General features: G+C 37.1%; 2 protein-coding genes across 4 annotated transcripts; one reads left to right on the plus strand and one right to left on the minus strand.

The window, feature by feature from the left end:
* Positions 1-5,746: 5,746 nt before the first annotated feature.
* Positions 5,747-15,143, plus strand: pllp (plasmolipin). Of its 2 annotated transcripts, none has more exons than XR_008385724.1 (4): positions 5,747-6,058; positions 11,873-12,046; positions 12,172-12,675; positions 14,773-14,825. XR_008385724.1 is itself a non-coding variant. In XM_053623034.1 (4 exons), exons 1-4 carry the CDS (start codon positions 5,930-5,932, stop codon positions 14,878-14,880), a joined length of 528 nt encoding a protein of 175 aa, XP_053479009.1. In that variant the 5' UTR covers positions 5,747-5,929; the 3' UTR covers positions 14,881-15,143. The 2 variants fall into 2 exon arrangements, 1 of the variants encoding a protein (XP_053479009.1); XM_053623034.1 differs by having other exon boundaries at positions 12,172-12,288; positions 14,773-15,143.
* Positions 15,144-15,146: 3 nt separating this feature from the next.
* arl2bp (ADP-ribosylation factor-like 2 binding protein) lies at positions 15,147-20,841 on the minus strand. Of its 2 annotated transcripts, none has more exons than XM_053623033.1 (7): positions 20,627-20,841; positions 20,303-20,372; positions 20,096-20,157; positions 19,833-19,936; positions 19,653-19,738; positions 19,321-19,417; positions 15,147-16,392 (listed from the first exon to the last, which is right to left on the minus strand). In XM_053623033.1, the coding sequence occupies exons 1-7, from the start codon at positions 20,646-20,648 to the stop codon at positions 16,285-16,287; spliced, it is 549 nt and encodes a 182-aa protein (XP_053479008.1). In that variant the 5' UTR covers positions 20,649-20,841; the 3' UTR covers positions 15,147-16,284. The 2 variants fall into 2 exon arrangements, with proteins under 2 accessions (XP_053479008.1, XP_053479006.1); XM_053623031.1 differs by having other exon boundaries at positions 15,152-16,392; positions 19,833-19,939; positions 20,627-20,831.
* Between the last annotated feature and the right edge of the window lie 281 nt (positions 20,842-21,122).

Here is a 21,122-nt window from a genome sequence, read left to right on the forward strand (position 1 = left end):
ATTGTTGATTATATGAACCACAGAGCTTTATTTCCCATAAAAGGTTTCTATTAGTTCTTAATGCTAGCTATCACAACCACTATTCCCATTTCCAAATGACTATTTGTACTCCTGCTACTTTCTCTTCTTTAAATGCTCACATCTTTACATCAATACATCAGAGTTAGGTGATATAAAAATCTACATGAAATCATCATGCGCTCACGCCTAGCCTGTTATCACACTAATGTTAAAATATCTGAAAATATTTAAACCGCAAACTTTTCCTTTCCCTCCACACCCACACTGTTTTACAGTGTGTTTTAACCCCAGAGCTAATACCACTCACCTAATTTACTGTATGCTCTAATGAGAAACTCAAAGGTCTGTGCGTTACATTGTCTAATTACTATTGAGTACCATATTTTCAACTAAAATGTTTCTGTAGTTCTTGTAAAAACCAAAAAAACCCCAAAAGTGCCTACAGTCTCTCAAACTCTTAGTATAGTCTTCTTACTTTGAAGAAGCAGTTTGTCAGTACTTGTTGCTGATTTCTGTCATGTTCCAGAACTGTAAATGTAGCTAGTGTTAAACAATTCACTGCTGTCTATATTATTATAAAATAAAATGTTAATGTCTTACAGGTCGTTTCATAGGTAGACAGTCGTAAACAACATATATTAACAGATAGATAGATAGATAGATAGATAGATGTAAAAAAAAAAAGTAAACCAATGTACCCCAGCTCTTACCCCAACTCTTTCACAAAACAAAATTGAAACACAGATGAGAGCCTTTTCTTCTAGCCTAATAAGGCCTAAGGGAAAATTATTGGCAGGGAAGCAGAAACGAGTTAAACTCTATATACATAACAATCATGATTAGAATTTTAATAAATAAAAAACTATATAATAGCAAAGTTTTATTGTGTGGGGCGGTTGTATTAGCACAAGTGCTAAACATAAGTAATAATTTACAGCTTCATTAGGTGTTTTGCATCTAAATGAATGGATTGACTGAGCTTTAATTGATTATAAGTGCTGACTGTTAGTGTAGTTGCATCAATTATATATGGGCAATAACTAAAGAGAAATGACCCTAGTCAGGATGGCCGAGGAACCTAAGCTGGTGTGTGATGCTGGAGAACAATTGTCTGTTGAAGAAAAGGGAAGAAGAAAAGAGTGGAATAAAAGAAAAAACAAAAAATGTATATTACAGTATAATAGTAGGCATTTAATTAAATCTTGGTCCCACCCAAAGAATGTCTGTAGTTGCAACCCAACACATTTAGAAATTTGTCTCATTTTATGTAACATTAGCTTTACCGCTTCTGTAACTGTCTAATCCAACTGATCAACTAATTATGAAGCCCTTAATAAACTGGCCCAGTGTGTTGAGGCTAGAGAAAACTTCAAATTATGCAAGACAGGGGGTCCCTAGGATGGTGGTTAAGAACCACCAAGATATACTATTTATATAATTTAATTATAACGTTGCTAAGCTTAAAAGCAAGGCAGATGATATTAGCTTAGTATTACATTATGGAATTAAAACCAATAGTCAAGTTAGTTATAGTATTCTAGTCAACTACTTGTGAAAGGTAGCCTCTTCAGCTCAGAGTCAATGCCAAAGTAAAATGCATCTTGTCATGCATCTTGTCACACCTGGAAACGGCCATTTATGTCTACCTGTTAAAAGCTTGCTTACGTGATTTATCTGGTGAAGGGTATTGTACCGTAGTCAAATTTGAAAATGAAAGGAACCAATCTTTTCAACAAGTTATTGGGTCTCCATCTTGGTAATGGCATCTGTGGTTCCATGATATTGATGTGACTCTCCCCTCTTGTTTTGCGCCATGAGTTCAGTTATACTGTTATACAGTTTTTAGACATTGCAAAGTAACTGATGGCATCTGTAAAAGCCTTTACTGCTTCTTTAACAACAACGTGCAGTGTGTGAGCCCCGCAGGGAACATACAGTGCTCATGTTTTTTCCCCAAGAACACAGGGCTGAACTCCTTTACTTTTGTCCTTCATGTTGGCTCCATCGTTGTAACACTGTCCCCTACAGTCCTCAAATGGTATGTTCAGCTGTTACGGTAGCTAGCTTCTTTGAAATTAAATCCGACAAAGCAAGACCAGTGGCTTCAGGAACAGCAAGAAAGCCCAGGAAGTATGCCTTTGTCTCAGATGTTTCATTCAGTTTTCCATAGCAAACAATGACTGACATTGCTCTTGGTGGTTAATGTTGGGGGTGCAGTCCAAAATAAGGGAGAAGTATTTGGAAGCTTTAATATTTGCCACTATGGTGCTGAGTTTTTCTGAACTAATGAAATCACTGAGCTCATTGAATGACTAAACAGTCCACTTTCAGCTCCCTCAAAGTGTTGCTTCATCAATAGATTATATTTGGCAAGCAGCTTAATTTCCTTTAAGTAATTACAATTGTCTCTTTGATGCAGAGTAGAGGAGGAGCCCCTGAGAGCAAGGTGATTGCATGATGGTAACCAGCTGTGTCGTGACATCTTTTCAACGTCGTCTTTCTGCCTCAAAGAGAGACATCTCTGTTTTGCCAGTGGTGCTGCCAGTTTTCAGGTACAGCTTGAACTCTTTCCATTTGGCCAAATTGTTTGAGTGTTCTTGACTATTTTCATGGCTTTTGAACAAAGTACACACATTCACCCAATCAGAGAGCCCCTCTTTGGTTACTATGATTTCCTTTTGAGGCAAAAACAGTGCACTGCATTCAAAATTTGAGAGTAAGTTAGCCAGCTTCATGTGACCTTTTCTCCATTAACTAGTTTTCTGGACATGTAATAGTAGTGAAAGCTCCTACCATCTTGTCATTTTGGAAAAGTGAAATCTGAGGTGACTTGAGATGGTACTCTGGATGTGATATTTGTCTTGTCGGCATCAAAAACGAACTGACTGACAGGTATACATACATAATTCATAAGTTTGAGGGAGCAGTGGCTTAAAGTTCCAGGAATTTCTTCATCTGGCTGTGTAAGGGTCTCTGTAACAACAACATCATGCAATTACGTTTAAAGGTCCAATAGGTAAGGTTAGTCTTTTTTAAGATTAGGTCTATAGGTTTGACATTTTAATGTTTTTTTTGTTTTTTACTTCTAAAGCCATTCCCGGCCTATGTTCACTCTGCCCCCATTCCCGGCCTATGTTCACTCTGCCCCCAGGATCTACATTGGCCTGTAGAGTGTCTATAAAATGACTTGAGAAGAGGTGTATCCAAATACAAACAAGCATTATGGACCTTAAGTTTGTTTTCTCAGAAACGAATGAAAAGGCCTTTGCATTTCTCATCGGTCCAGAGAGATTGCTCATACTGACCACAAGTAGCTAGCTAGCAAGTGCAGATTCAATGGAAGGAATGTTGCCAAGCATACATTGGTTTGTTATCTCAAGACAACTTTTGTTATGCAGAGAAAAAGTTTTTTATTATCATGTTATCTCATGATATTGTAACACTATTTTATACATGTGATAAGTTTACTGTGAACACTCTTCCCTTTCTGTTCCCTTGTTAACACTTTTCCTCTTTGTTCCCTTTTTTAACACTTTTTCCTCCTTGTTCCTTTGATTAACTCTTCGACCACCGCACAAAACTAGTTTCAACCAGGTACGGACAGATAAAGCCCCTCACCATTTGCATGCATTCCTTTGTCCCCCCCGAATACCATTTGTGCGTATTTACATACCTTCATGAATACCATTTGCTCACATTCCTATGACTTCCTGAATACCATATATGGAGTTGTTCCTGTCTTACATTGATATGCTTCCAGTTTTATGCAAAGTTTTTATGCAAAGTTTTATGCCCTTCTGCCTAGCTAATCAAGAGTTAACCCATTGTCTCGGTTGTGTATCCAGCACGACACATATACTCTGCCTTTCTCTGAATAAATCAGGGATCTTGCCATTTGAATTTTGTATGTCTGTGTGTCATTTGGCAACTCTCCCAAGCTCTTGGTGCGGGAAGTGTGTGTCAGGGTGAGGGCGCCATCTTTTTTGTGTACTTTCCCTTCCTCTCTTCTTAAGAATCGTACCTAGAAGATCACAATTCAAAATTATTATTCATACATAAAATTTTAGTTAAATTTATCTGTGTTGATTTAGGGAATATAAATGCATTGTTTTCATTGGGCTTATGTATTTATGTAAGAGGAATGTTTATTAGTTCCTGAGTGCTTGGTTCCATGTGTACAGTTTTCCCTAGGGACGTTTTTGGGGCACAATTGAGTTGAGGAGGTGAAGTGGTGTGTGTGAAAATGAGATAAGTACGGTCTTGCTGTTTGGCTGCAAATAAAGAGGTTTTACAAACTCTATTGTAGCCCCAATTCTCTTTCCATGCCACTGGAGACTGGGGAGACAATCATGCTACTCAACACTACCAAATTTAAGGGTTAAAATATCAAGACAACTGACAAGAAAAAGAATCCTCACTTACCAGTACTTTGAGTTAATTTTTATTCCTCTGCCTTTTTTTTCTTTCTTTTCTCTGCCCCAGAGGGATTTGCAGATCTCTGCCCTTTATATTTTGAGTTGAATGGTGAGATGTCAGTTGTATTTGTTGTAGACAAACCAACAGAGGGCGCCCCTGACAAGTGAAAATGGTGGAAAAGGTCATGTAACGTAAGTTGAGTCATAACCCTAATCAGAAGCCTATGGTAGCTTATTTACTACTTTAACCAGTGTTGTTCCAGTACTGTGATGAGGCCTTAACAATCCAGCACTGTTGCCTTCAAATATGCTTATCAATCAAGGTGACTTGCTTTGAGTTTGCTTAGAACTATTTTAGACTTTTTGTCTAGTCTTGGCTTCTAGACATGCAATAATCTGAAACAATCAAGCCACAATCCCTGCTGAAAAAACAATAGAAACGCTCATAGGATTTCTAATGGTTTTAATGGTTATAATGGGAATTGTCTTGGTTTTAATGGAAACTGTAATGGTCCCTGTAGGTCTTTACTGGTAATTTAGTGCCTTCTATTGGTGGCATATGTCTAGTTGATACCATTAAGGACCAATAATGGTAATGGTAATAGTTTTAATGGTTAGCTAATGGTTTGTAATAGTATTTCTAGTGAAGACCATTAGAATTTCTCGTGCTGGTTTTGGTTGGGTTTTTTTTTATTAATTTTTTTTCCCAGCAAGGATGTGCTGAAATATTTTTTAGATAATAGAACAAAGGGGGAAAAAAAGCACAATTGTACTGTTTTTAATATTTGGAAAACAGTTTCTTTACCTATTAAAAATACAAATTTTATTTAGCAGTCGTCTACTAAAGCTTAATAATAGCAATATTGACTTATATACACACTAAGTGCCCCATATTACCTGGATTCACTCCATATACCGAGCATACTTTAAGTCTATGGCTCACTCAACATGAATGCTTTCCTAGCAATAACCAGAATGGACTTTGTAATTATATGTACATTAGTTATGTTTACAACAAGTTATTTGAATTATTGTAACCACACTCTACAGCAATCAAATATTTCCAATATGTTTTTTAGACTTCGTGTATTCATCTATTCATTATTTATCTTTAGACTGGTTGGGCAACACTGTCAAGTATTTCTTTATTGTAGGTCATGTGATAAAGTTATTTATTAACTCTTGATGTATTAACCCTGTGTACACAGGAAAAGACTTTTACATATGAAAAGTGAAGAATGTGACAGTGAATGTGTGTGTGCATGCATGTGAGAGGGAGAGAGAGAGAGAGAGAGAGAGAGAGAGAGAGAGAGAGAGAGAGAGAGCAGGTATCATAAGGCACCTGTCTGTTTGGATAGAGTTGCTAGGAAGATCCTGCACTGGCTGGATCTGGGAACCTTTCTCTGTTTGGTTCATCCTCTTCTAACCTTCGTCTACTGTGAAAGGGTAACATCACCCATTTCACAAGGTCTCTGTATTTGGAATACATAGGAATGGCAGATTTTCCTGGGATGGTGAACACTCAGACAAGCTCTCAGACAAGTCACGTCCGTGTCATGAACGCATTTGTTGGCTTGAACTTCATTAAGAGCATGCCTGGGATACTTTTGCTGGTGGAGATTGTAAGTTGTTAAAAAAAAAAAGACTCAATAATTTTTATGTGTATTTTTATATTTTTTTGCTTTATTGTTCAGTTTGATATAAAGTGTCTTGTCATCTTATACCCTTTCAATCCTCTCATTTATGCCTTCTCCTGCCTGTCTGCCATCTGCTTTGGCCATGCATGGTTGATCTTAAATGTCTCAGCAAGTCTTCTTCGGATTCAGCAAGCATACACTCCATATGTTAATTTGTCCTTTCCTTTTAAATGAGACATTTTATTTGGAATTGGTATCTTAAATGTGGTAAACTAGGATAAAGTGTGATAGGTAAACTACAGTGCATTCGGAAAGTATTCACAGCGCTTCACTTTTTCCACATTTTATTATGTTACAGCCTTATTCCAAAATGGATTAAATGCATTATTTTCCTCAAAATTCTACAAACAATACCCCATAATGACAACGTGAAAGAAGTTTGTTTGAAATCTTTGCAAATTTATTAAAAATAAAAAACAAAAAAAAGCACATGTACATAAGTATTCACAGCCTTTGCCATGACAATCAAAATTGAGCTCAGGTGCACCCTCTTTCCACTGATCATCCTTGAGAGGTTTCTACAACTTGATTGGAGTCCATCTGTGGTAAATTCAGTTGATTGGACATTATTTGGAAAGGCACACACCTGTCTCTATAAGGTCCCACAGTTAACAATGCATGTCAGAGCACAAACCAAGCCATGAAGTCCAAGGAACTGTCTGTAGACCTCCGAGACAGGATTGTATCGAGGCACAGATCTGGGGAGGGGCACAGAAACATTTCTGCAGCATTGAAGGTCCCAATGAGCACAGTGGCCTCTATTATCCATAAATGGAAGAAGTTTGGAACCAGCAGGACTCTTCCTAGAGCTTGGTGCCCGACCAAACTGAGCGATCGGGGAGAAGGGCCTTAGTCAGGGAGGTGACCAAAAACCCGATGGTCACTCTGACAGAGCTCCAGCATGTCTCTGTGGAGAGAGGAGAACCTTCCAGAAGGACAACCATCTCTGAAGCAATCAGGCCTGTATGGTTGAGTGGCCAGACGGAAGCCACTCCTCAGTAAAAGTTTGCCAAAAGGCACCTGAAGGACATTCAGACCATGAGAAACAAAATTCTCTGGTCTGATGAAACAAAGATTGAACTCTTTGGGCTGAATTGCAAGCGTCCTGTCTGGAGGAAACCAGGCACCAGTCATCACCTGGCCAATACCATCCCTACAGTGAAGCATGTTGGTGGCAGCATCATGCTGTGGGGATGTTTTTCAGCGGCAGGAACTGGGAGACTAGTCAGGATCAAGGGAAAGATGAATGCAGCAATGTACAGAGACATCCTTGATGAAAACCTGCTCCAGAGCGCTCTGGACCTCAGACTGGGGCAAAGGTTCATCTTCCAACAGGGCAACGACCCTAAGCACACAGCCAAGATAACAAAGGAGTGGCTACAGGACAACTCTGTGAATGTCCTTGAGTGTCCCAGCCAGAGCCCAGACTTGAACCCGATTGAACATCTCTGGAGAGATCTGAAAATGGCTGTGCACCGACGCTCCCCATCCAACCTGATGGAGTTTGAGAGGTCCTGCAAAGAAGAATGGGAGAAACTGCCCCAAAATAGGTGTGCCAAGCTTGTAGCATCATACTCAAAAAGACTTGAGGCTGTAATTGTTGCCAAAGGTGCTTCAACAAAGTATTGAGCAAAGGCTGTGAATACTTATGTACATGTGCATTTTTTTATTTTTATTTTTAATAAATTTGCAAAGATTTCAAACAAACTTCTTTCACATTGTCATTATGGGGTATTGTTTGTAGAATTTTGAGGAAAATGATGAATTTAATCCATTTTGGAATAAGGCTGTAACATAACAAAATGTGGAGAATGTGAAGCGCTGTGAATACTTTCCGGATGCACTGTATGTCTGAATCTTTTTTATATTAATGGAATAATAAAGCCATAAAAACGTATGAGGTTAAGGTTTATAACACTAAGTTATAAAGGCATTCTGAGATGATCAGGTATTGTACTCAGCAGCCAGCATGTCATGACACATTTCTGTCACACCTTGTATAGCCGTTTCCACTGCTAGCCTTATCCTGGTTAAACTGCAGTTATCTGTAATCTGTAATCTGGTTTAAAGTGCAAAATATATGACATGATTGTAGTGTTACAGCTATTCCATATTATATTAGGTACAGTAATAATAAAAGTGCATAGATACAGCATGTTACTGTTTATACTATTCCTGCAAGTTCTTTTACTTGAACTTGAATGATACAATACAAAATGACATCTGTTTGACCCAAAGCAAAGTTCACATAATTTCATTATATATCTCTCCTTGCTGTGCACAAGTGTGTGCTGCCTTTTGTTTGGCCTTTTTAAAGTGTGCTATGTTATTAACAACTATAATGTTGGTGATAATTATTATTTTTAAAATCATTGTTGTTGTCGTCATTGTTGTTGTTGTTGGTGTTGCTGTGCCTGTCCTTAGTTCCAATCCTTAGGACTATTTGTGTTCATGTATGCCAGATCTCAGATGGCATGTCCTTTCGATATACTGTAGGTTCTTGCCACCAACAGCAAGCTGAGACCATTTTATAAATTAATAATTGATTTGGCTAAAAGATGTGCATTGTACTAAACCGTGTTTTTGGAAATATTTAATCAGATAGTGATTGAATAGAAAAGAATAGTGGCCGCAATAATCAGGTTATTAGGTTAATGCTAAATGTATCAGTGGATGCATGAACAGAGGTATTTTCCAGCCTGCTTTCACAATTGCAATACTGACTGCTAGGCTAAACTCTCAGAAAAAAAAAGTACTAAACTGTCCCTTTCCTTGTTGCTGGGATGGTGCCCTTATCTTTAGTGCCTTTAATATGTATCTTTCAACAGGAAACATTGATATAATGCCCCTTTAAATGGTACAGAAATGGATCATAATTAGATTTTAGAGTAAAGCTTTAAATGTACACTATACTCTATGTACCCAAAAGATAATAAAGGTAGAGAAAGAAGAATATGGTGTAGTACCTGCTTCTAGTTCTGATATTTTAAAGCAGGGATTTATTATTTTTTTTGTTCATTCTGAACAGGAACAATATTTTTTCGTTTCTGCTCCAGCGTTCCAATCCACCTCCTTTAGCTGGAACCCAGTTGATGATGAGTTATCCATTCAGTCGAAGCCGACTTTCGGTCACTTTATTGATCATCATTCTCTACACTTTCCTATCTTGAGCCGCTTTATTCAGTTCTTTCATGTGCATATTCGTGTCGGCTTTGATTGTGTCCAGCCAGTGGGTTTTTTTGGTGCCCTCTTCTTCTCGACCCACTGACTATGCCGAACATTATCGTTGTTTCCAGGGAATTAGCTCGGTTAACATGACCAAAGTATAAGGGCCGTTGCTTGGTGATTTTTCCCTCTAGCGATATTTTCGGTTTGACACGCTCTAGAATCGACTTGTTTGTGACCATCCATGGTATGCACAGCATACGCCTCCAGCACCACAGTTCAAAAGTGTCAATTCTCCTTCTCTTTGCCTTCTTGAGTGTCCAGCTTTCATATGCGTATGTGCAGATTGGAAAGACGATTGCATTAATCATTCGGATCTTTGTTGCAATGCTAATATCTTTACTTTTCCATACTTTTGTCATTCCTTGCATTGCGCCAAGTGCAATTCTTTGTCTGATTTCTGGCCCCGATCCGCCACTGCGGTCTATCTTGGATCCGAGATAGATGAAATCTTGAACTGACTTGATTTCTTCATTGTCAATGTTTATGTGAACTGTACCGTTTCTTGCTGTTGTCATTACCTTTGTTTTCTTGATGTTGAGATACAGTCCCATGCACTCGCTTTCTTCTTTGACTCTATGGATAAGATATTCCTGGTCCTTTTCATTTTCTGCAAGTAAAGTTGTGTCATCGGCATATGGAAGGTTATTTATATTTCTTCCACCGATTTTAACTCCAATTGGTGATTCTTCTAGATTGCATCGTCTCATGATCGTTTCGGCATACAGATTGAACAGGGCCGGTGATACAATGCAGCCTTGTCGAATGCCTTTTCTGATCTCAAACCAATCTGTGTTGCAGAATGCTGTCCTGACTGTGGCTTCTTAATTCTCATAGAGCGATCTATCAGTTCTTCCAGATGCTCTGGAATACCCATTTGCCTCAGGCATTTCCACGGCTTGTCATGTTCAACGCAGTCGAATGCTTTGCTGTAGTCTATGAAGCACATATAAACGTCCTTTTGATATTCGTGCATCTTTTCCATGATCCATCGCAGGTTCGCGATTTGGTCTCTGGTTCCACGTCCCTTGCGAAAACCGGTTGGACGTCAGGGAGCTCCCTCTCGACTACTGAGACTATGCGTTTTTGAATAATCTTCAGCAGGATTTTGCTTGCATGCAATATAAGCGCGATGGTCCTATAGTTGCAGCACTCTTGTGAATCTCCTTTTTTCGGAAGTGGAACAAAGACTGATCTTCTCCAACCTTGGGGCCATGATTTGGTCTTCCAGATTTGTTGGCAGAGCTTTGCAATCATTTAAATTGGTATTGGCTTGAGCAATTCGGCTGGTATACAGTCAATGCCTGGAGCTTTCCTATTTGGTAGTTGCTTCAGAGCCCAAGCTACTTCTTCATCCAGAATGTCTGGCTCATGTTTAATCAGATCTTCCTGTCCGGTTGGTTGACTTGGCCTATTGCGTGAGTATAGCTCTGATGTGTACTCTTGCCATCTTTGTTTAATTTGATCTTTGCTCTGGACCCCAGTTAGAATGACACAAATGAACAGTTAATAACTTTCTTCACATATTCTCTGCTTAGAGGAAGCCTAAGTTTATCAATAAAATCAAACACTGCATTTAATCAAAACCATATGCTTTTATTTTTTAACATTTTAACAACAGAGCATCCTTCTACTTTGCAGTGTGATTGGTTGCTTTCAGAATCCTAGGAAACATACTTTGTGCAAAGATTTTCCTGCCATTGCTCTGTCTTCGAAGAAAAGGCTTGCAGAAAATGATGAATTCTGTACAGGAGTATAGGCCTACTGGAAAAATGCTTAGGTTTGTAGATTCTGTGCATGTTTTCTCCATGTTTGTGTGGGCTTCCTCTGGGTTCTCTGGTTTCCTCCCACCTACCAAGAACATGATAGTAGGTTTAGTGACTAAGATAAATTGCTTCTAGGGGTGAATGAGTGTGTGCATGTTGTCCTGCGATGGACTGGTGTCCTATTCAGGTTGTATTCCTGACTCACTCCCAGGGTTCATGGGATCGGGAACTGGTTAAGCATTTAAAAAAATAATAATAACATTTTCACTCTGGAACAATTTAGACTGATTTTGTTTGTGTTTTCAATGAAGTTCAATTAATAATCTTGTTCGTTTTCAGTTTTCACTTCTGTTTTTTGTTTCTAATCTCTATTCTTAACATAACATGGTGTCCGATTCCATCCATCCATCCATTTTCTGTATTGCTTATCCTACACAGGGTTGTGGGGAGCCTGGGGACTATCCCAGGGGACACGGGGGCATGAGGTAGGGGATACCCTGGATGGGGTGCCAACTCATCGCAGGGCACAATCGCACACATACTCACAATATATTATATATAATATAATATATAATATATATATATCCATACTCACTGCCAATCAGCCTACAATAAATGTCTTTGGACTGGGGGAGGAAACCGGAGAACCTGGAGGAAAGCCCTGAAGCACCAAGGAGAACATGCGAACTCTACGCACACAGGCTGAAAGCGTGAATGTTTAAATGTTTAAATGATCTTCTCCCTGTAGGTGTTTGGCTTGCTGGTGTGGGCACTTGTCACCAGTACTGCCTACTGGGTCGTGCCTGCCTATGGCTGGGTGTTGTTTGTGAGCATAACACTGTGGCTCCTCAGCATTGTGCTCTTCATCATGCTCTTTTTGGGTATGAGGCACAAATTGCCCTCTATACCCTGGTCTATAGTGGTAAGTGGATGTCTTCCTAAAATATAGTGTAATACCTTACTCTGTGATCAAACACAGTAAAGTAAACCAATTACAATTGCACCATATAATATATAGCATTCCCTCTTTTCACTTCATTCTCTTAGCTGCTGGTGTTTTATGGGGTTGCAGCTATCCTGTATTTCACAGCCTTTCTGGCAAATACAGTCTCAATCACTGCCTTTGGAGGGGGCTATCACATTGGTCATGTGGCAGCGGCTGCGGTGAGTGAAGGCATTTACTGTCATCCATTTTTCCCAAAGTCAATACAAAGGTGCAAGTCAATATAAAAGTTATTCTGACTTTATCGCATGTATCCTCTGATGAAACATTTCTATCCTGTTGGGAGTGTGGTCTCTTCCAGGATGGCAATATCTCCATTAACAGGTCACGAGGGTCACTGAAACGGTTGATGAGTATGAATATGAAGTAAACCATACAATATGGTGATGCAGTCACCAGATCCCAACCCAATTAAACATCTATTCACTATCATCAAAACACTAATTGAGGGAATATCTTTTGGAAGAATGGTGTTTATGTCTCCAGTACAGTTCTAGAATCTATGCCAACGTACATTGAAGCTTTTCTGGTGACTTCCAACAACTTAGGTTGGTTTTACCTTTAATTAATCACGTGGTCACCATCCTCACACCATCACACTTCCACCACCATGTTTGACCATAGGTATGATGTTTATACAAAAATAACCTTTTATTCTTAAGGCCTTATAGAGCTCTTTAGATCTTGGTGTGATGACAACACACACCTCAATAGCAAAGTGAACACCAGACACTAGATATGAAAGTTTTAAATAAGACAGGTTCCACCTGCACTCCATAAGCAGGTCCTACTGGCTAAACAGTCCTATGTGACTGATTTGTTTTTTGTTAATTTAAAGTGTGAAAATGACTACAAAATGTCACTTTTATGTGTCATTTGATAGTGTCTCAACTTTATTAATAGGCACTGTTTCAAAGAGGATCAAATGTTTGCTTGTCCAAATATGTTTTTTTCCTATGGGGTGTACTTATTTTTTCACATGACTATAGCCAAAATATCTTTGTAACCCTTCCCAGATATGTATTTCAATCGCCTTTTTCCTCTGGAATTTCTTTCAATTTTAGCATAGTGTGTTACTGGGTAAGACCTTTTAACCAACTTCATGCTGTTGAAAAAGTTCTATTAAAGTGTTGATTGATTGAACAGGGTTTACAGTAATCAGGACTGGTTGCGTCTAGTCCAGCTGAACCCCAGTATAAATGGAGTTTCACAGATTTGGGGAATTAGTTACTATGGGGGCAAATACATTTTCACACAGGTCCAGTTGGTATTGGATAACTTTTTTGCTTCAATAAATAACTATAATTTAAAAACTGTATTTTGTGTTTACTCAGGTTGCCTTTGCTTTATCTTCAATTTTGTTTTAATTTCTGAAATTTAGTACGAGATAGACACAAAAACAGAATACTTTTCGCAGCACTGTAAGTCATGATCATGAACATCTTGTGTATAATTTAAAGTATAACACAACGATGTTGTAAATGAACACATATGTTGTGTTATACTTTAAATGATACTTTCATTTGCCTGTACATTATTTCATACTGAAGCTTTCGTACCATTAATGATACATATGCCCAATAAACAAACAACAGGATATCTTTGTGTTATATCTTTGTCATGATATTATCTAAAATTCTAAATACTTCAATAAATTTGTCATCAAACCTATTTTTTTTTTTTTTAAAGTTTGTCTCAAATTTATTTCTCTTTTCTTCCCTTTTCTGAGATGCTTTATGAATATATGGCAAACAAAGACAATACAGATTGACTTGCATAAGTATTCACCCCATGAATATTTCCACATGTTTTAGTGTTACAACCTGCATCTGGACTAGATTGAACTGGATGAACCTTGGCCTCTTGGTTGCTCGTCTAATTAATCCCCTCTTTTTTAAAATAACGGATTTAATCATGTTCTGTAAGATATATTTTTTTAAATAACCAAACCCCAAGGAACACTTTTTCCAGAACTTTGTCACGGACTTGTTTTGATTGCACATTGATCTTCATGATACTGTTTGACTAGGTTTTTTCTCTAACAAATTCCTAGGCTTTCCAGGAACAGGTGCATTTAAGAGGGCTGAATTGAGTATTTCAGAAACTGATAAATCTCTAGATTTTACACAGAATGGTGAAAAAAACAAAAAAAATGTGTATGTACAGTGTATGTATACAGACTATTCGTGGTGCATGCAGTGTATTTTATTGCGACTGAATCTTCAAGCACTAAAGGATTACTACAGTTTATAACCAAATCTGCCACAGTTCTATAACAAGTACTAAGGATAAAAAAAAAAAAAACAAGGGCCTCAAACTACAGGGAAGGTTTATGGAGCAGTACATATGATTTTATGGGACTTTTAAAATGTTGAGCTTTGATACCAAACCTGGTCAAAGTCCATACAAAGAACTGAGAAGCACATGACATGGGTATAATTTCCTGTAATGAAAGAATCTTGCTATCGCAGTAGTGATCAAAAGGTCACTAATATAAAAACTTATAGATTTTCTCTGGTTTTACAATTGAGAAACTACTTTTCATGCTATTTATACTGTTTATCATTTATGAACTCTAGAAATCAAAAAAGCAGACTGATTCAAACTGGGATGTGGGTTTAATCTGCATGTATTTTGTTTTTCAGTTTTTTGCCATTTTTGTGACGATGGCTTATGCTGCCAGCACCGCCTTTGCTTACATAGAGTGGAAGGGTGATGGAGGAAATGCAGCTATGACTACTGTTCCTGTGTAGAGACACACTGTGTCTGTGCTTATGCTTTGAGAAGGGACTCTGATGAATTCTTAACGTGACCTAAAGGAGATCATGATGAACCTTACTTGCGTTTGATAGCATTTTTGTGCTATTACACAGCAAAAAATTACATCTTACCAAGTCAAAATATCTTCAATATAGTCAAATTTATCTAGTATTTCCTATTATAAGATTACAATAAACCAAATATATGTTTGAAAGAAACAAAATGATCTGCCGATAGGATAAGAAAATCTAAAGCATGTAAATGTGTAGAAGCATTTAAATCCCGGCTGAATAATATATTTGACTTATAATACAACAATATAATCTGATAAGAAATGATAGATATCTCTGCCTATATACAAGATATTTTACTGGCTAATATATCATTTTCTTAAGTGTACAGAAGCTGTTTGTTTTAGATACATTTTGTATGCTTGTAAAGTTATACAGGATGAGTATTTCTGTTTTTTCTTTTCTTTTCTTTTTATTTTTACACCTGATCAAATGTATTTAATTCATGACGTTTCATGTTTTGCAATACAAGTGTATTCATAAACATTATTTTCATGTTTTGATGATATATGAGGAGTTAAATTACATTTATTCACTTCAGCATACAATAATATTTACATACAAGAACAAAAAATTGAGGAGTCAAACATTCCGGCCATACACATGGTAACAACATGAAACATGAAAAAACCTTTTTTATATCTACACGTGGGAGGTGTCTATAACTTGAACTGGACATAAATGGGAGTAGAAATCCACACATAAAGAACCAGGCAATTAATTTTCATATAAAAGTTGTAAAACTTTTCATAATACCTTTATAATAAACCGTTCCAATGCAGACATGTTATATAGTGCTTTCTATTATGGGAGGTTCTAGTGAACCTGGAAAGATATGAAAGTCAAATATTTTTCAAACGCCAGTTTCGGTCAGACAGCAGAATACACGCACACAACAGCAGTTTTACTGTTTCTACAACAGGATACCACATTCACCTACAATGTAGGAGTATTGTAACAAAATATCACAGAGTAGAGAGAGAAAATCTGAATCGCTGAGTAAACCTTCAAAATACTGTGGGAAGAAGTGTACTAGAAAGCAGGACCTAGTGACATCGAGTTTAAATATTAAACCAAAGCAAACTCATGGTCCCATTCATTACGCGAATATGGCAGCAAGCTAGGCTCCAGAACATGGAAGGAAAAAAACAAAAACCTATGTAGCTGTACAGACTGAGGAAATTTAAATGATGTTGGTGATGAAGTAAGGTTTATCTCTCTCGCTCTCTCTCTCTCACTCACACTCACTCACACATACACACATACATACATACATACATACATATAGATATATATAGATGGCATGACACTGAAGTGCTTCTTGGTTCAGAATGACTCTGATCCTGTTGCAGAAGCGATTGCTGTGGAAGTGGATGATCTCAGTGACTTCACCACCAAGCCAGTGCTTAGGTCCAGCCCTCTTCCTTCTCGCTCCTGCACAACGAAGAAGGTTAAATCTGTAAATGCTCCAGAATGTGACATCCAGAAGAGCTTTTAAATGTTTCATACACAGTGTTGTGAAAAAGTATTTGCCCCATCCTGATTTCTTCTGTTCCTCATACTAAATAGTTTTAGATCTTTAGAAACGAAATACAACATAAAACAAAGGCAACCCGAGTAAACACACAATGCAGTTTTTATTATTATTAATAATAATAATAAAAACTGCATTGTGTGTTTACTCGGGTTGCCTTTGTTTTATGTTGTATTTCGTTTCTAAAGATCTAAAACTATTTAGTTTATATCTAAAAATCACTTTTTTTGCTTCAATAATAATAATAATAATAATAATAATAATAATAATAATATTGAAGCAAAAAAAAAAAAAGTGATCCAACACCTATCACCCATGTGAAAACCTAAATGCCCTCTTAATCTGGCTGTGCCACCTTTAGCAGCAATATCTGCAACCAAACACTTCCAATAATTGGAGATCAATCTTTCAAAGCACTGTGGTGGAATTCTTTACAGAATACACTCTTCTTTACAAAACTGCTTTAGTTCAGCCACACTGGAGGGTTTTTAAGCATGAACTGCCCATTTATGGTCCTGTCATATCATCTCAATTGGTTCAAGTCAGGACTTTGATTAGGCCACTCCAAAACTTTAATTTGGCTTTTTTGGAGCCAAGAGATGGACTTAGTCCTATGCTTTAGATAGTTGTCTTGCTGCATAATCCAGTTGCGCTTGAATTTCAACTTATGGACTGAAGACCGGACATTCTCCTTTAGGAGTTTTTGGTAGAGAGCAGAATTCATGTTTCCCAAGTTGTCAGGCCCTGAAGCAGCAAAGCATCCTCACACCATCACACTTCCACCACCATGTTTGACCATAGGTATGATGTTTATACAAAAATAACCTTTTATTCTTAAGGCCTTATAGAGCTCTTTAGATCTTGGTGTGATGACAACACACGCCTCAATAGCAAAGTGAACACCAGACACTAGATATGAAAGTTTTAAATAAGACAGGTTCCACCTGCACTCCATAAGCAGGTCCTACTGGCTAAACAGTCCTATGTGACTGATTTGTTTTTTGTTAATTTAAAGTGTGAAAATGACTACAAAATGTCACTTTTATGTGTCATTTGATAGTGTCTCAACTTTATTAATAGGCACTGTTTCAAAGAGGATCAAATGTTTGCTTGTCCAAATATGTTTTTTTCCTATGGGGTGTACTTATTTTTTCACATGACTATAGCCAAAATATCTTTGTAACCCTTCCCAGATATGTATTTCAATCGCCTTTTTCCTCTGGAATTTCTTTCAATTTTAGCATAGTGTGTTACTGGGTAAGACCTTTTAACCAACTTCATGCTGTTGAAAAAGTTCTATTAAAGTGTTGATTGATTGAACAGGGTTTACAGTAATCAGGACTGGTTGCGTCTAGTCCAGCTGAACCCCAGTATAAATGGAGTTTCACAGATTTGGGGAATTAGTTACTATGGGGGCAAATACATTTTCACACAGGTCCAGTTGGTATTGGATAACTTTTTTGCTTCAATAAATAACTATAATTTAAAAACTGTATTTTGTGTTTACTCAGGTTGCCTTTGCTTTATCTTCAATTTTGTTTTAATTTCTGAAATTTAGTACGAGATAGACACAAAAACAGAATACTTTTCGCAGCACTGTAAGTCATGATCATGAACATCTTGTGTATAATTTAAAGTATAACACAACGATGTTGTAAATGAACACATATGTTGTGTTATACTTTAAATGATACTTTCATTTGCCTGTACATTATTTCATACTAAAGCTTTCGTACCATTAATGATACATATGCCCAATAAACAAACAACAGGATATCTTTGTGTTATATCTTTGTCATGATATTATCTAAAATTCTAAATACTTCAATAAATTTGTCATCAAACCTATTTTTTTTTTTTTTTAAAGTTTGTCTCAAATTTATTTCTCTTTTCTTCCCTTTTCTGAGATGCTTTATGAATATATGGCAAACAAAGACAATACAGATTGACTTGCATAAGTATTCACCCCATGAATATTTCCACATGTTTTAGTGTTACAACCTGCATCTGGACTAGATTGAGCTGGATGAACCTTGGCCTCTTGGTTGCTCGTCTAATTAATCCCCTCTTTTTTAAAATAATGGATTTAATCATGTTCTGTAAGATATATTTTTTTAAATAACCAAACCCCAAGGAACACTTTTTCCAGAACTTTGTCACGGACTTGTTTTGATTGCACATTGATCTTCATGATACTGTTTGACTAGGTTTTTTCTCTAACAAATTCCTAGGCTTTCCAGGAACAGGTGCATTTAAGAGGGCTGAATTGAGTATTTCAGAAACTGATAAATCTCTAGATTTTACACAGAATGGTGAAAAAAACAAAAAAAATGTCCAGTGAGTATCAGTTCTGCGGGTGGAAAAGGCTTAAGATAGGTCAGAGGAGAAGGGCCAGGCTTGTCCAAGCTAATAGGATGGCTACAGTAACTAAAATAACCATAATCTTTACAACCATGCTGAGCAGAAATGATGGGCTACAACAGCAGATGACCACTCCTATCAGCCAAGAACATGAATCTGAGGTTATAGTACAGTTTCACAGATTCACTGAAACTGGACGGTTGAAGAATGGATTGAAATTTAACTCTAGTTCTTGATGTGCAGCTGCATGATTTTATGCACTGCACTACTGCCAAATGATCAGTGGATAATTGCATAAATGTGCAGGTGTACAGGTGTTCCTAAAGTGGTGAGTGAGTATATAATCACAGTTAAAGTCCATTTTAATGCCAGTTTGTAACTCTGCAATGTTCAAAGGGGTGACAACTTATACAAAGCACTGCATATATCAGATATATCTGAAATGACAACCTAAAACAAGTACTTACGGCTCTGTAATCAAGGAACATCTGTTTAAAGGCCATGAAGTCTGTAAAGGTGAGCAACATGTCAAATATATCACCTGAGACTTCTTCTTTGTGTTGCCTTAGATAGTAAAGATGAATGAAGAAACAAAGGGCATAAGAGCATAAATATTAAAATAATAAATAATAAATTATAATAAATATTAACAACAACAACAATAATGATGATAATTAGCAACAAGAATATGTGAAATGTTCTGTGAAATACACTGACATTTCCTGCAAATTAGTAGTTGAATAAAAGGAGAGCATACTCAAATTGGAAGCAGCTTTTTTAAACGTAAAGAACAACTTACTTCAGAGAATGAGTAAAGTCGTTCATGTTAAACCCAGGAATTCGCTCGATCAGCTGTTGTTCCAGATGCTTCTCCAAGAGCTCAATCTGATGACGCGTACCAGAACATCAACAATGACTTCCTTAAATACAAGAACTGACTCCAGAGAATTAATTAACAAGTTAACATCAAACTGCTTACATAATCATTAAAAATTGACGTGTAAATGAGCTTATTTTCCTCTGTGTCATCAAACTCCAGGTAATACTTCTCCATGAAGGATCGCTGAAGATTCTGGAAGTCGTCTTCTGGGGGAAAAAACACAACAAAAAATAAAACAGATTTTAATCTTAATTGCAGTTTGCACACAGAGAGCAGCATAGTGTCTGTCAATAATACCATAATGTTCAGTCTGATAAATTTAAACAGAATGTAACACACATTATCGTGTCTGTAGAACTTACCCATTATGATATCTTCAATGTTCCCAATTACAGTATCAAATAATGCATCTGCCTCCGAGGATCTTAAAAGGAAGCAATGATACATATACATGATACAGAATTAAACCTTTTTCATCAATTTAATTTTTAGAACAGTAAAACATAATAAAAGTGTTATATATGTTATAAGAGAGAGAGAGAGAGAGAGAGAGAGAGAGAGAGACTCACCTTGAAACAGCAAATTCTTCCTCATCCAAGTCTCTCATCTCAACAATATTCTCCTCTCTAGTGATCAGACCTTACAGATATGGAAAGTAAGAACAACTTTACTGGTTTAACTTTAAGCTTCGCTTATTTAAAAGGGTAACAAAAATATAACCTACTGGCTACTTAACATCTCGCTAACCTTAATGCTAATTTGTCAGCTAGCTAGTTGGTAAACACTCTTACAGTCGATGTCTAATGTACAAGCATTTAACAAATTAAGTTACCTTAGCTTCTTTTCTTATGATGTTTATAGAAAGTATCAAGAAAACCAGTTAGCTAGCTTACCTGTGCCCTGAATATCCATCATAAACCGACAGAATGCAGCTCAACTACAGCCAGTTCGTTTATGGCTGCCAAGGCAACGGGAAAATACGGACCGCCATTAAATGTTTCCGGTAAGAAACACAGATAATTATTTAGGTTCCGAATCCCAAGCGGTTCCTAGTGCTGAACGACACAGTGCGTGCGTGCGTGCGTGTATATACGGTATCTCACAAAAGTGAGTACACCCCTCACATTTTTGTAAATATTTGATTATATCTTTTCATGTGACAACACTGAAGAAATGACTGCTACAATGTAAAGTAGTGAGTGTACAGCTTGTGTAACAGTGTACATTTGCTGTCGCCTCAAAATAACTCAACACACAGCCATTAATGTCTAAACCGCTGGCAACAAAAGTGAGTACACCCCTAAGTGAAAATGTCGAAAAGATTTTATTGAATTTATAGAGTTTAGTTTTGATATTAAAACTTTCACAAATGTATGAAGAAAAAGACAA

Source organism: Ictalurus furcatus, chromosome 4 (assembly GCF_023375685.1).
Source record: "Ictalurus furcatus strain D&B chromosome 4, Billie_1.0, whole genome shotgun sequence".
Lineage (NCBI taxonomy): Eukaryota > Metazoa > Chordata > Actinopteri > Siluriformes > Ictaluridae > Ictalurus > Ictalurus furcatus.